This window comes from Hordeum vulgare, chromosome 7H (genome assembly GCF_904849725.1).
Source record: "Hordeum vulgare subsp. vulgare chromosome 7H, MorexV3_pseudomolecules_assembly, whole genome shotgun sequence".
NCBI lineage: Eukaryota > Viridiplantae > Streptophyta > Magnoliopsida > Poales > Poaceae > Hordeum > Hordeum vulgare.
The window spans coordinates 85,998,089-86,012,288 of record NC_058524.1 but is presented as its reverse complement, the minus strand read 5'-3'; the positions used below and the strand labels follow the sequence as shown (position 1 = coordinate 86,012,288).

The 14,200-nt window shown below is 43.8% G+C and overlaps 1 protein-coding gene and 1 pseudogene across 1 annotated transcript; both read left to right on the top strand.

The window, feature by feature from the left end:
* Window positions 1-1,565: 1,565 nt before the first annotated feature.
* Window positions 1,566-5,004, top strand: LOC123408361 (annotated as a pseudogene).
* A 4,035-nt stretch (window positions 5,005-9,039) lies between these two features.
* Window positions 9,040-10,154, top strand: LOC123412851 (bZIP transcription factor RISBZ5-like). The gene has a single exon (XM_045105796.1). The coding sequence runs from the start codon at window positions 9,171-9,173 to the stop codon at window positions 9,837-9,839; it is 669 nt and encodes a 222-aa protein (XP_044961731.1). The 5' UTR covers window positions 9,040-9,170; the 3' UTR covers window positions 9,840-10,154.
* The last annotated feature ends 4,046 nt before the right edge of the window (window positions 10,155-14,200 follow it).

Sequence of the window (14,200 nt, the reverse complement as noted above, 5' to 3'; positions counted from 1 at the left end):
ACATGGGGATCATGCAGCATTTCATCCAACGACATATCTTGGGGTGACATGGCCCTCTTCATGTTTGGGTGGCGTTTCATCATTTCCTCCTCGAGGCGCATATTCATTATTGTTTCCTCCTTTTGGCGGCCCTGCTAATTCATCGAACGGTTTTCCGCTTCCATATCGGTCGGTCCGTTGTCGTCGTCACGAACATCATCATTCTCACCATGCTTTGTCCATCGTGTATAACCTTCAACGAAACCACGACGAAGCAAGTGCGCGAGGACGCTATCATTGAACGGGTTAAGGAAAATTCTGTTTTTGCAACCCTTGTATGGACATAATATCCGCGTTCCACACTTTTGTATCATATTCGTCAACGTGAAATTGAGAAAGGCCTTCACACTTCGATCCATATTGAATCTTTAGATAGATCAAATTAGCCTATAAAGGTAAATACAAAAGGAATTACATATATATTAACAATGCATACAAAATTTCGGAACGACCTTTGCTAAAAAATAGTATATTTGAATACCGGAAATTTGACAAAACGGAAATGAATTAATATTTTGCCAAAACCTTGACAACTCTCTCTACAAATTTGGCATCGATGCACGTTTCTCCATATAGAAATCACACACATACATAAAATGCATAATTAAATAACCAGGAAGTGGTTTGTGTTAATTACCTCAAGTAGGAGAGACACAAGTTGAGCTAGCTAGTCCTCTGGATCGATGGCGCAAGAAGCCGGTGGACCATAGGTAAGTTGGAGGGCGTTATTAATGGAGGGTGTTAATGCAAGTAGATGGAGGAGAGAGCTAGATAGCAAGCTTAATTACTTAGAGAATGGGTGTGTGGAAGCTAGCAAACTTAACTAATGCATCACCTAGCTAGATCTAACTACCTAATTAAGAATCATGCTAGAATAATTGGGTTCCTTCTTAAGATGAGGGAAGAGATATGAGGAAGATGAAGAGCAAGAGGAAGAAAAAGAGAATATACTAGGTGTATACACAAGGTTGACCACGTGGGAAGTGATGCAACATTAGTACTAGTTTTGCTAGACAATACAATGTCAACACTAATATGTATACTCTCGGCGTCCCATTGTACACTACGCTGGTGTTATGTGGGTCCAAAAGTTGACAAGGAAAATAGACCCACAAAATATATTGTTGGCATACGGACAAAGCCTATGCCATAGATATAGCAAATACTGTCGGCATAGCATTAACCTGTTACGCCATAAGTAATTTACACATGCACACAACATTGGAGTCCACATACAAATGGCATTCCACGCAAGTCCAATGCCAACACTAAGCTAATAGCTATGTCATACGAATTTAGCCCATGCCAGCACTTTTTGAAAATATTGGTGCTGGTGTTAGTGAGAAATGGCGCGCCAAGAACAAGAAGTGTGGATAGACATTTCTCCACTTGTGAGAACGGTGCTTGGAGCCGGTGCTCCGCTGGCGGGGAAACCGGAGGTCCACCCCGTGGAAGGGTTTGCGACAGCGGAGGAGGAGGAGGAGGCGGTGGTCGATGGGTCACAGACGTAGGCAGGGGTCGGGGGCATGTCGGTGCGACCGTCCATCACCGACGGAGGCGCGAGGAGGGGCGAAGGTGGGCGTGGTGACTTGCGGTTGGAGGTTTGCATGCACGCGAGCGGGTGCACATGATGCATGCGATGCAATTTCTCCCAGTCCGGTGGCACGTTTTTACCGCGTACATCATTTTTGCGTGGCCGCTGGAGTGCTGCTCTCGCCCGGCGCGCGTTATATGACCTACTTTGGGCGCACAGCTTATTTAGCGCCTCTATTAGAGATGCTTTAAGGATGGTGCACGATGGCGGCTGGATCAACGTCGATGCATGTGATGGAGGCCTGATCGATCACATCAACGTCCTCCCGGCTTCCTACCCCAACTCATTGTGTGAAAAATTGGAGCACAACCCGCGGGCGGTGTGGCTCCAATGACTCTCAGTGGTGTCGCCAAACGACGATGTCTATGCTTAGACAATGTGAAGGTAAATTTCCAAGAATCCTATGTGCCGCTCTATGCGGCACATTGTTCTTGAATCGCACAAGTGCGGTCGACGAAGTGGGTCGACCTACTTGACTGGTTTTTTATATGCGAGCATCCCAGTTTTAGAAACCTTCTATAATGTTTCTTTGAACCAGTTTTATCTTATTTATTTACTTTATTTCTTTTATTTCATTTTTCTGTTTCTTTTATTTTCTTTTTTAGTTTACAATTCTCAAAAGATATTCAAAATCTTTAAATATTGCTTGTACTTTCAAAAATTGATTGGTCAAATTTTAGAAAAATATTGTTATGTTTTAAAAACAAATCTTAATTTCAAAAATATTTGCGGTTTCAAGAAAGGTTTGAGTTTCTCAAAATTTCTTCACATATCACAAAATGTTTGCACTGTGAATAAATTTTTCAGTATTAAAAAAGGTCATTTTTAAAATTTGTTCGCAATTCTAAAGTTGTTCGTGTTTTTTTAAAAAACTTCCTTTTTAGAAAAAAAATTGTTTCATTTTTCACAATTTCAAACAAAAAATCAGATTTTCAGAAATTGTGAGGTGTTTAAAATAATATTCCTATTTTTTTATTTTTCTTTGAAAATCAAGAATTTTTCATGTTTTCTGACGATGTTGAAGTTATCAAAAAAGTTTGAAATAAAAACGGACTAGAAAACCAATTCGCTATAGTGTCGGTTCACTAGCACACCAACTAAGTACAGTGCAATGGTCTCTATAGTGTAATCGTTCTATCTAAAAATAGGCTTTCGTCTCACTTCATAAATAAAGCCAACACCGCGTCCATACAATGAGTTCAAGTGCCATGAGAAGGAATAATCTATACAAGCACGTCCAAAGAAAGCTTTAAAAGAGCTCTAACCGCCATGCAATAGAAGAAGAGGATGTGGGCCCTCGTCTCTGGTACCCTACAAAGAAGGCACATCCCTATTACCTGGTTGTTCCTCTTGAGCACCTCCGTTGCAAACGGGAGGCGGTCCCTCAACAATTGCCTTCTCTCGTGTGGCCTTAGGGAGGCGTGATCCCCCCCCCCCCCCCCCCCCCCCCCCGCGTCCGGTGGGAGGGCTCTTGCTTCAGTTTTAGGTGTTTTCCTTGGGGATGTTTTGGATTTGTATCCGGCCCAAGAAGAGTAGACGGCGGCAACTTTCTGAAATTAGAATAAGGTTCTCACCGCCTAGCCATCCTTTTGGAGGTGTGTCTACCTCCATCGTAGTGCGTGTGAAGGTTTGTCACCAACGTATCTCATGCGATCGGGTCGTGTTTATCTTCACTGAATCCATTTGGATCGGGTCTACATTTGTGTGTCTTCGTGTATTTGTAGGGTTTATCCTTCTGATCTATGCTTCTATTCACTGGTGATAATTGTTGTTCTGGTGTGTTGGTCCTATGAGCATTAGCACGACGACTTTCCAACTGTCTACTATAATATTGGTTGCCCTGCTCCGGCGAGGAATGGCGATAACAACGGCGCGCCTTTGGCTCATTCTAATGCTTATAGTCGTCGCTACACCGTCTACGATCTTGGATGTAATTTTTACTTCTAGTGTTCTTTATACTGCATTGATAGATGGCGAATAGATCAAAAGTTTATCTTGAAAAAAGAAAGAACACTTGAGTTTCTTTATGAATTCATGTGATTGAGATTTGAGAGCATGAAAATGGAACGACCCTCTCTGATATATACGGCGGCTTAAGCATTCATGTGATTGAGCATACCCTTGGCATCTTCAATATTGATTGAAAGCAATTGAATTGATGCAGCTACTATAGATGTGGCGACAGGATTAGGGATGCAAGCGGCGCGGGACAACCCGCTAAGCCACAACGCCGCCCCGCATAGTTAGCCCACTAAATGCCGCCGGACAAACCGCATTAGGTGAAGCGGCTTTAATGGTCCGTCCGTAATGTCCAACGAGGTCCCGCATGTCTCGCGTATGAACTGAATATTTAGCTCAGTCGACGTTGTACTCCAGCGGCGAGACCACATGTGGCCCCCTTGGTGGCTTGGTGCTCTTCAGACTCATCGTGCTCGCCCTCGTGTTGTGACAAAGACATGCGTTCGTGTGGACCAAGTTCATACCAAGTGCTCTGAGCGGCATTAATTGCAAGCCCACAAGAACCGAGGGGGAGGGCGAGCTTCTGCCGGAGCTCTCTCAAGTCCGGAGGAGCGCGTGCGGCGCGCCGTTGCTGTAAGCCGGGAACGGCTGACCTACACACAGCAGCAGCGGCTTCGGGCATCCGACGACGTGAGCGCGCCGGTGCACCTGGCCACCCGGCAGTACATCGTCGAGTACCTCATCGGTGACCCGCCCTCATTGACACCGGCAGCAACCTCATCTGGACCCAGTGCGGGACGACGTGCGGCCTCAAGGCGTGCGCCAAGCAGGACCTGCCCTACTACAACCTGTGGCGCTCGTCGAGCTTCGCGGTCGTGCCGTGCGCGGACAGCGGCAAGCTGTGCGCTACCAACGGCATGCACCTCTATGCCCTGGACGGCAGCTGCTGTTTCGTCGCCATCTACGGCGCCGGCAGCGTCTTCGGGTCGCTCGGCACAGAGGCCTTCACCTTCCAATCCGGTGCAGCGAGGCTGGGCTTCGGGTTCGTGAGCCTGACGCGGATCGCGAAGGGTGCCCTGAACGGCGCATCCGGGCTCATCGGGTCGGTCGTGGCCGCCTGTCGCTCGTCTGGGCGAAGTTCTCCTACTGCCTCACCCCTTACTTCCGCAACCACGGCGCCTCCAGCCACCTGTTCAGGTGCGTTCAAGACGCTGCCGATGGCCAGGTCATTGGTTGTTTTCTGCTTGCACATTGAATAAATTATGGGTTTGTGGCGGATTTATGCGGGCTGCCGCATTGTCCCACCTTAATTCTAGTGGACGGTGACGGACAGCCGCAAATGCGCGCAGAATCCGCTCGCGTCCGCAATAACCAGTAGCGGGCAGCCGCAACCCGCCCCGCTTGCATCCTGAGACAGGATGCATCACGTTTGAAATCTGGACTACCCAACAAGCCAGCACATGAACCCCCACTGATGGGTTTTCTTTTCGTTATCTTCACTCGTAGCCTTCTGCAACTTCTTTTCAATGGAGAGAGCGTGCATGGTGGCATGGCGCCACTCAAATCAGAGGTGACACAAATGCTTATTTTTAGATTCGACAGTGCTATACTGTTAATGTAATCATGACGGCATGTCAATAGATGCTAAAACTGGTTTAGAACTAGACATGGGTAGTACGCAAACAGAATATCCGGCTGGGGTCGTTCTGTTGGTGTCCTCACTCTCCTCACAGTCTGCTCCGCTTACTTTTGCGTTAGTCTGAATGCTCTCTAGGAGCATATGTTCTTCTCCCGTTCCTAGTGGCATTCCATCTGATCCTAGATACTTTGCCGTGTGATCAACTAATATGCAAAGCTCCAGTTAATTCCAATGAATATTTGCTCTCTTAAGAGAATACAAGAAGATAAGGGCGAAGTGGTCGAATCTAATAACCGTCTCAGAACTTCTATGACAACCACGTATATGGTTTTTCAAAGGACTCATCCATTAAATAAGGGGAGAACAAAGTCTGATAGTTTATAAATTATTGTAACAATAAACGGCATGACAATTACTCTCGTACAACAATGCGTCCTTTTGTGGGGGAACACCCACGCGTTTTTCTCATTCCGAAGAGTCCAAGAAACTAGCATGGTGAGAAAGACTATCGCTCGTTTATCGGAGTTTCATATGTCGGTTCTTTTATCACACCAATGTATAAGGAAGTCCTCAACGCGTCAATTGGAGGTGGCAATGTGCGCAAGACCGAGCTTATCAGTGATCAGAGCCTGATGGAGCGGACTTGACAAAAAGATGGATGTTCATTTCTTGCTCTCTTTTGCAAAGTTGGCAAAGCCCACAATTTTTCTAACCGCACGGCTCCAACCGGTCTACAGTCCAAATCCAGTCTTGAAAGACTAGCCAGTCGAAGAATTTGACCTTCGGGGGAGCCCATGCTTTCTAGACCATGTAGTGAATTGACGAGTGCGTCGGACCAAGGAATTGTGCCTTGTACGCATTGGTCGCCGACTATATTCCATCAACATGTTTCCAAACAATGTCGTCCTCAACCTGATCGTCAAGATGGAAGTTGTGCATATGCCCAAAGCGAAGAAAGCTCCTGGACATGGGCGGCGGAGACAACTGTGTCATGCTTGATGTGGGTCATCCATGCGCTCCCTCAGAGGGTTTCCTGTAGCTTCCATCTCTTCCTTTTCGAGGCCTCAAAAACAAGCACGGTAACATCCTTGGGCTTGCGACCAAGCAACCACGGAGAGTCCCAAAAAGGTATTTTTGCACCATTCCGGACGATGATTGTGGTTGAGGCATAGAAGAAATCCAAGCCTTCCTCGGTGCAAGGGTTGCCCAACCCAGCCGATGGTTGGTTAGGCTCCTTCCATTCGTACCAAAGTCAACTTAGCCATAAAGCCCGAGCAAACTTGTCTAGCTCATTGGTCTGCAGACCACATTTCAGTTGACCTTGCATTTTGCGCCCGTCTTCTTGTCCGGGCCAGACCAAATGAAGGTCCTCTCCATCTTGTTGAGATTTTGAAGTGTGTCCTACGACACAATGAGAGGCGTGATGGAGAATATCACTTGACGAGTTATGACTGATCTGACAAGGACGGTACGTCCAATGACAACCACGTATATGTGGATCCTACATTACTTTTGTGTTTGCACACAAATTTCGTTATCATCTATTACCTCTTCCTTTCATGTACTCCCCTAGTTCAAAAATGCAAGTAACGGTTTTAGATTTTGAACTAAAACCCTGACAAAAGCACGACAAGCATTTCGACACAAAGGGAGTACATAAAAAATTGTCATGGTTTTAGTTCAAATTGCACTGAAGCCATAACAAGTATTTTCAAATGAAGGAAGTACATCAAAAAATTTAAGATGGTCCCAAATTAATGCTAACCTTCGACAATCGCAATCTAATGGTTAGCAGAATTCTTAACCATTAAGAGATATTTAAGTAATCTCGCAAAAAAAGAGATATTTAATTAATATATTCTCTACCATTTGGAAAGTAAAGAATTCGAGATACGGAATCGACACAACATCTTGAGATTGACAAACTCGCTACACACGTCTTTGCATCGACGTAGACATCCAGTCCCACTGAACGCACATCGGTAAAAGGCCAGGAATAAATCAAGGTAAATGCAACCACTAATGTCAAAATCTAGAACTTGAACCCTAATGAATTGGTTCCAACACAGAAAACCTAACCACCTGAGTTCCGTTTAGTCCACTCCTGTGACCTTATGAACCCACATTTACAAAGGACAGCCACATGCACGTTAATTAATGTCAGCACTCCTATTGAGAAAAAACAAAATAATGTCACCAGTGGACAATTATTTTCATCCGTGGTACCTCACCTCCTTTTTTTTCATCGGTACCTCATCTAGGGGAATAAAGCAGCTATGCGGCATGGCCAATAAGAAATTGACAAGGAGAATTAAGTATATCTGCCTAATGACACTTCAACTTTACCACATGTTGCAGTATCTTAAATACCTCTTTCAAGTTCCAGTTGACTCTGTAAGTCAACTTACTTGTCATTTCATGGGTTCGTTTCTCTCACTTGGAGCATGTATCTCCGGCCAACTCCAATGCGTTGATATTTGACTCACAAGCAAACGCAACACTTTGCACGATCTTGATTTGAGCATAGAGTTTTACTAATAAACAGTGGGCTGCGGCCCTTCCCTGATTATCCACTTCCGGTGGGGCCTACACGTGCTGCTACTCGACGGTGGGGCCATTGTAGTGGACACTCACTTCAATCATCGAAAAGCTTCGTGACACCAGCTGCCTTTGCACAAAGTGATCACTTGGATGGCGTCATTCTTCTCATCCAAATCCAGTTTGCGGCCTCTACCACAAATAATGCGACGTTGAGTATGGAAAACCAAAATGATGCAGCATTAGTTGCCCTGGTCGTGAGGCGTTTCAGTTGGAAAGCGTGCGGTGGTATATCGGGGCGATGGCACGGAAGGATCGTGAGGTGACCCTGGTGTCGGGTTGATAGGGAGTTTGTTGCTCCCGCACTACGATTGGAGGACTTGGTCACTGGTAAGTTGGGAAGCGCCGTCGGTTGTTTGGCATAACATTCGGGGTCTACGGAGGGTCATCTCATTTAGCAAGGGGATACATGTCGGGGCAGCGACTCCGGATCCATTCTATGTGTTATGTGTGAGTATTGTCGACTGTCTTGGGGTACGAGTTTTTGTTTTGATGGCTTTTGATCCTGTTTTTCTGGTAAAGATGGTGTTTTATTCGGTTTTTCGATCCAGTTTTCATGAGACTAGATCAATCTCTTTTCTTGAAATAGGATCATATTTAGGTGGGAGCCCCTCCCTCCTGTTTGCCGAGTAGACTGGAATTCGATAATCATATTCAAATCCCTGAACTATGGCAGCAAGAAAACTGTAAGCGCAAAAATACTGTGATATTTTGTGTGTGGATATCACTTGTAAGTTTGCACGCAACATGTTGCCTGAATGGCATTTGCTTTGTCGATTAAATAATTAAAAGTTGGTTACCGAAAGCAAGGTATCACCAGGAGAATGTGTAAAAGCTATAGACAGAGTTTGGCATGGAGAAACATGGAGGATTAAATTCACCTGCCCGATGAGACTGACTTGGGTCAAGTCATGCATCCATGCAAATATTCTCTTGGTAACTAATAGGCCAAGATATACACAGCGCACAGGTCTAGTGCACTTAGATGCTCACTAACCTCGCCCATATTTGTGGATGATACAGAGAACAATCTAGGAGTAACACCTATGTAGATGCACTTAGATGCTCACTAATTAACCTCGCCCATATATGTAAGCTACCGAACTCTAGCTCAATATTAGATTCTCGGGCTACAGAAAAAAGGGAATAATATAGCCCAATATGAGAGAGAAGAGAAACCATTGTTTCTCTCTTGGGCAACAAACCACTGTGCCACACTATAAAAGGCCATGGCTTCTTCTCTCCTCATCAGCCATAGCCAAGCCAACAAACAAGATCTACTAGTGCTCTGCTACTACACTACAAGCTGCCATAAGCAAACAAGAGACAAGAAAGAGGATCATGTACCACTATAACAATGGCGATGTTGCCAGCTTCCACTTCCTCCCGCCCCCAAGCCCTTCCTCCTCCTTCGCCACTCACCACCACATGAACATGACCTTGCCCCCTCAAGCCTACTTCCCGCCCTCCTTCGATCCTGCCGCTCTACTTGCCGACGACGACGACGTGGCAGCAGCCTTTCAGTTTGACGCTATCCTAGTCGAAGAAGCCGCTCACCTCGCCGGCGGCAGTGGCTCGCCCAGCTCGGGCTCTGACGCCGGTGGCGGGAACTACTTCCAGGTAGGCGGTGCTGGCCCTGGAGTTGGCTCCGCGGAGGAGGAGCGGAGGCGGCGCCGAATGGTCTCGAACCGGGAGTCGGCGCGGCGATCGCGCATGCGCAAGCAGCGGCAGCTGAGCGAGCTGTGGGCGCAGGTGGCGCACCTCCGCGGAGCCAACCGCCGCCTCCTCGACGAGCTCAACTGCGCATTGCGCGGGTGCGCCGACGCCTGCCGCGAGAGCGCCCAGCTCAGGGACGAGAAGGCCAAACTGAATGAGATGCTCGAGCAGCTGTTGCAGCAATCGGCACCGGAGAAGAAGGCCGCCTCCTCCCCGGCCTCGAGCAATCACAGTAGCTGCTCCTCGGAGCCATGCAAGAACAGCACTGCTGCAGCTGCATCTTCTACCGAATGAATGTGGTGTTACTCATATTATCCACCCAAATTTTTAGAGGATATATAACTACTACTGTATGAATAAGATTACAAGAGCATGTGTAACTAGAACGATAGATAATTATTTAATGGCGATGGCTGGGGTCATGCATGCATGCACCATGCAATCAATTTCCCTATCAGGAATATGTGTCGTGTAACAGATTATGTTACTTATCCTGTGTTGATAAATTAACATGGATAGGAGGATGGAGTAGTACTATTTGCAAGTTGCAAGCTTGTGATGAATGAAACCTATAGAACAGTAGCAAGACCAAAGTATGAGAGCGAGAGATCATGGAGGGTCAAAAACGGGTGAGACCGACAAGTGTTTAGCTTTCCATAATGCGGGTGAACTACAAGGGGAAAAAATATAGTGCACTCCACTTTTCTTTTATGAAATTTAATGATTATTATTTTGAAATTTGCCTTCCACTTGATGATGTCATGAGCTCAACTTGTATGTAATGCTTTGTGATTGCTAATGTATTGTCTACTTTGTTGATGTCGACTTACCTACCTACCAGCTGCCTTTCTTTGGCAGCTAAGTCGCGCGGCATGCTATAGTTTTTGCAATGTTGTATCGAACAAGGTTTCGACATATGTATCTAGCAATTTTGGCATATGAATGTAGCATCAAGATCTAACAATATATCCTATTCACTGAGATGCTTGTGGGATATGTTCCCTAGAATCTTGAGCAATGGCACAGTACATGTGCATGCATGCCGCAAAACAAATCTATGCATGCATGCTTTTCACAATAGTATATAAATTCCATAACCACATGCAAAAGCCATGAATGTTTTGTTAATCCGAATGAACAACGCCAAATGATGACTAATTAACATGGAAATGTCGACTTCTCTTCGCAATATGGGCCCTAAGATGGTTCTAGTACATTTCGCAAGAAGAAGAAAGACGGTTCTACTAAGAGACATGCAGTTCACACGTGATGACCGGAGTGTGTTCTCTATGGCTACATTGGGGGTGGAGCCTATGTACCCTTGTAGGACGACTACCCCCTCTATTTAAAAATAAGAGTGTATCTAGTTCTCAGTCGAATGAGACTTCGCGAAGTCTCAGTCAAGTGGTGTAATATGCAAGAAGAAGAAAAAACTAGATAAAAAATTATTTACACGAATCTCAATGAAAAATCAACGGATTATAGTATCGATCGACTGATTTTTTGTAAAGCCATAAAAATAACTAATAAAAAAATAGCTATTCTTAGTTTGTCTTGCTATTTTTAAAAATCCCCCTAATGTTTCTAACATTAAAGCCGGAGTACATATTAAATCTTTTTTTAAATACTCATATCTTCTAAACCGTAACTCTAGATTTAACATGTTATATATGAAATTTGATTAGAAAAAAATTTAGAATTTGAATATGATGTTATTTTACATGTTAAACATTTACCAAAAAATCATCCAGGATGCAATTTTAATAAATAATTCGTTAATCGTCTTTCTTTCATACCGGTACTAAACCGGATTGGGGATGAACACGTCAACAAAATCAGGATTGAAGATGAAATTGAAGGTCACTTGCCCGTTTCTTTATATGAATTAAATCTACATGCAAGCCGTGTTAAAATAGAAGACCTGTGGAATCTTGAACTAAACTTTTGTAGGGTAAGACCATATCTGTTTGTGCCGTAACTACGAAGTCTCAGATTATAGGCCATTTTTATAAATTAAGAGCATATTTTTTTAATCCTGTTGCAACGCACGGGTCCTTTTGCTAGTAAAAATAATTAAAGTTCTAAGTTTGTCCTAAGTCAAAATTTCATAAGTTTGACTAAGTTTGTAGAAAAAAATAATAACATTCACAATATTAGATACAAATAGTATAAAATATATATTATGATGAATTTGATTAAACTAGTTTAGTGTCGTAAACATTGGTATATTTCTCTATAGACTTGATGAATAAGAACTTTGAATATTTTGGAACAAAGGGCCTACTACGCAGTCAAGCGCGATGTGCATCTATCTACCTCCCCATATGTTCTGTGTGGCGGTGTTTGAGATCTATAAGTATACTATAAATTACACTTTAGAAGAAATTAAATTAAATGGCATATTCAATCTAGAGAAAGGCTATACATTGCAAGTGTAAGTGTAAGTGCAACTATAGCAGAGTCCTCATATTTTCCTCGCCATCCGCTATATGGAGTGCGCTCCATATGGATATATAGGATGCCGGGCTCGTGAGCAAGCTCTGAGTCTCCATGTTTGCTGCCTCCATAATTGTGGTACTCTAGTCGTCAATGGATCATCCTTTTACCTCAAACTTTATGCAATCCCATGTGATGTGGGGCCATCTGAAGTTTCCTTCGCGCCACATGCAATTTACTCCCTCCGTTCATAAATGTAAGTTTTTTTAAGATTTTATTAGGGGACTACATACAAATGTATATAGACACATTTTGAAGTATAGATTTATTCATTTTGCTTCGTATGTAGTCTTTTAGTAAAATCTTTAAAAAAACTTAAATTTAAGAACGGATGGAGCACTACTGTCATATGGAATGTGCTCCAAAAGGCAGCCACTACTCGCCATACATTGAGGTTGTGAGGCCACATATTATGGATGCTTCATAAATTATGACAATCTTGTCCGGTATGGTCAATGTGATATAGTGTTTTTTTGGCCAAATCATCGTTATAGCGGTTATTATGGCAATTGGACCGATATAAACTAGTGCTCTAGCTGCAAGTTCAGCATCAGCTCACTGGATACCAGTTGCGAGGGGGAATACATGTGAACACAATGGAGAAAAACTTCCCACCAGGGTGAGATGCTCACATCACAGGCCCAAGCAACAGCGCTCAAAAGAGAGGCAGCAGGGCCCCTGTGGAACAGCGCACGGTGGAACAAGCACCGATCCACGATGCAATGTTTAACTACGCGGTGGTGGCGGTGGCAATGGAGCTTTCCTCACTCAACAAAAGTACAGGAGCACTTCAACAAACCGAACCAAACCAAACCATCCGAGGAGCCAACTCACTCACAGTTGCATGAAAAATAACGAGGAAGCTTCTGTTTGCTTGAAGCTTCAGGTGGTGCTCCAGACCGCAAGCTAAAGCTTTGCCGAGGATCGATCGATGCGCCGGAATAACCGGAAAACAGAATATTGCCGGACGATACACCGGTGCCCTGAACATGAAAGGGTTCAGCGGAGGAGCAGCGAAATATGCAAAGGCTGGGGACGTGACCACTGACGCAAGGTAAAAAAAGTTGAAAAAACATCTGTGTGCGGGAATAATATCGATATCGGGATCGCTGTAGCGGTATGCTCGCACAAAAGTTGGAAAAGAAACATCCCACAAAGGTAGAAGGCGCCGGTTATCAGTATGCCCGTCGACAAATAATTGTGTAAACGGCGCCTAGCGAATAAGTTGGGGCCAAAAGAAGGCAAAACGGAGAGCAATTGCACCTGCTTGTTTGAATGGTCGCAGACTGGCGCGTCTCCTGTCCACGGGATGGTGAAAATGGACAGAAGAAGTTACATAGAAAAGTATCAATGTCTCAAGCTTAGTATAATTTTGTATTAAAGCTAGTATAAAGTTTACACACTTATTTTAAAATAGAGTGAGTATTTGGTAATTAGCCTCTGAAATGGATGTAATGTTTTTGCACCCGAGCTCAAATGAGCTCGGGGGAACAGTAAATTAAAAAAAATGTAAAAATGTTCAAAAAAATCATTAATTTTCTTAACAAACTTTGACAAATTTTCTAAATGTAGCAAAGTTTCATCATGAAATCATATTTGAAAGTCTTGGTAAAATAACAAAACTGAAACTCTGAAAATGCTACTTTCGTAAGCAATTTGGAGCATCAATTTTGTTTTTTTGTCATGGCTTCAACAAATGTAATTTCGTACTGAATTTTTGTGAGCTCTTAGAACATTGTCAAAGATTGTTGTAAAAAATCAGATTTTTTGAAAAATTAAAAAATATATTTTTCAATTTACTGTTCACAAATGAGCTTGGGTGTAGAAGAGCACTTTTCCTCTCAAAACGACTTTGCTATCACATAGAAAAGTATGTCAACATATATGTGCACCAGCTCCAAAAGTATTTGGCCATCCATGCAAAGTAAGGAATATATATCTTCTATATGTAAATAGCTAATCTTTATTAACATATATCTATCTCAAGCATTTCACCTCAGCACATAATCAGTGGCAGAGCCAACCCACTAGACAATGGGTGTACACATTTTCCTAAAAACCACTAATTTACTAGAGTTATAAATTTATTTCGTGCATGTATGTGTATTATACATGGATAGCCAACATTTCCTAAAAATCATGATTCTGGTTATGTGTGC

Bases quoted from the DNA above. Each gene is read 5' to 3' on its own strand.
- LOC123412851 (XM_045105796.1), top strand. From the start codon at position 9,171: ATGTACCACTATAACAATGGCGATGTTGCCAGCTTCCACTTCCTCCCG.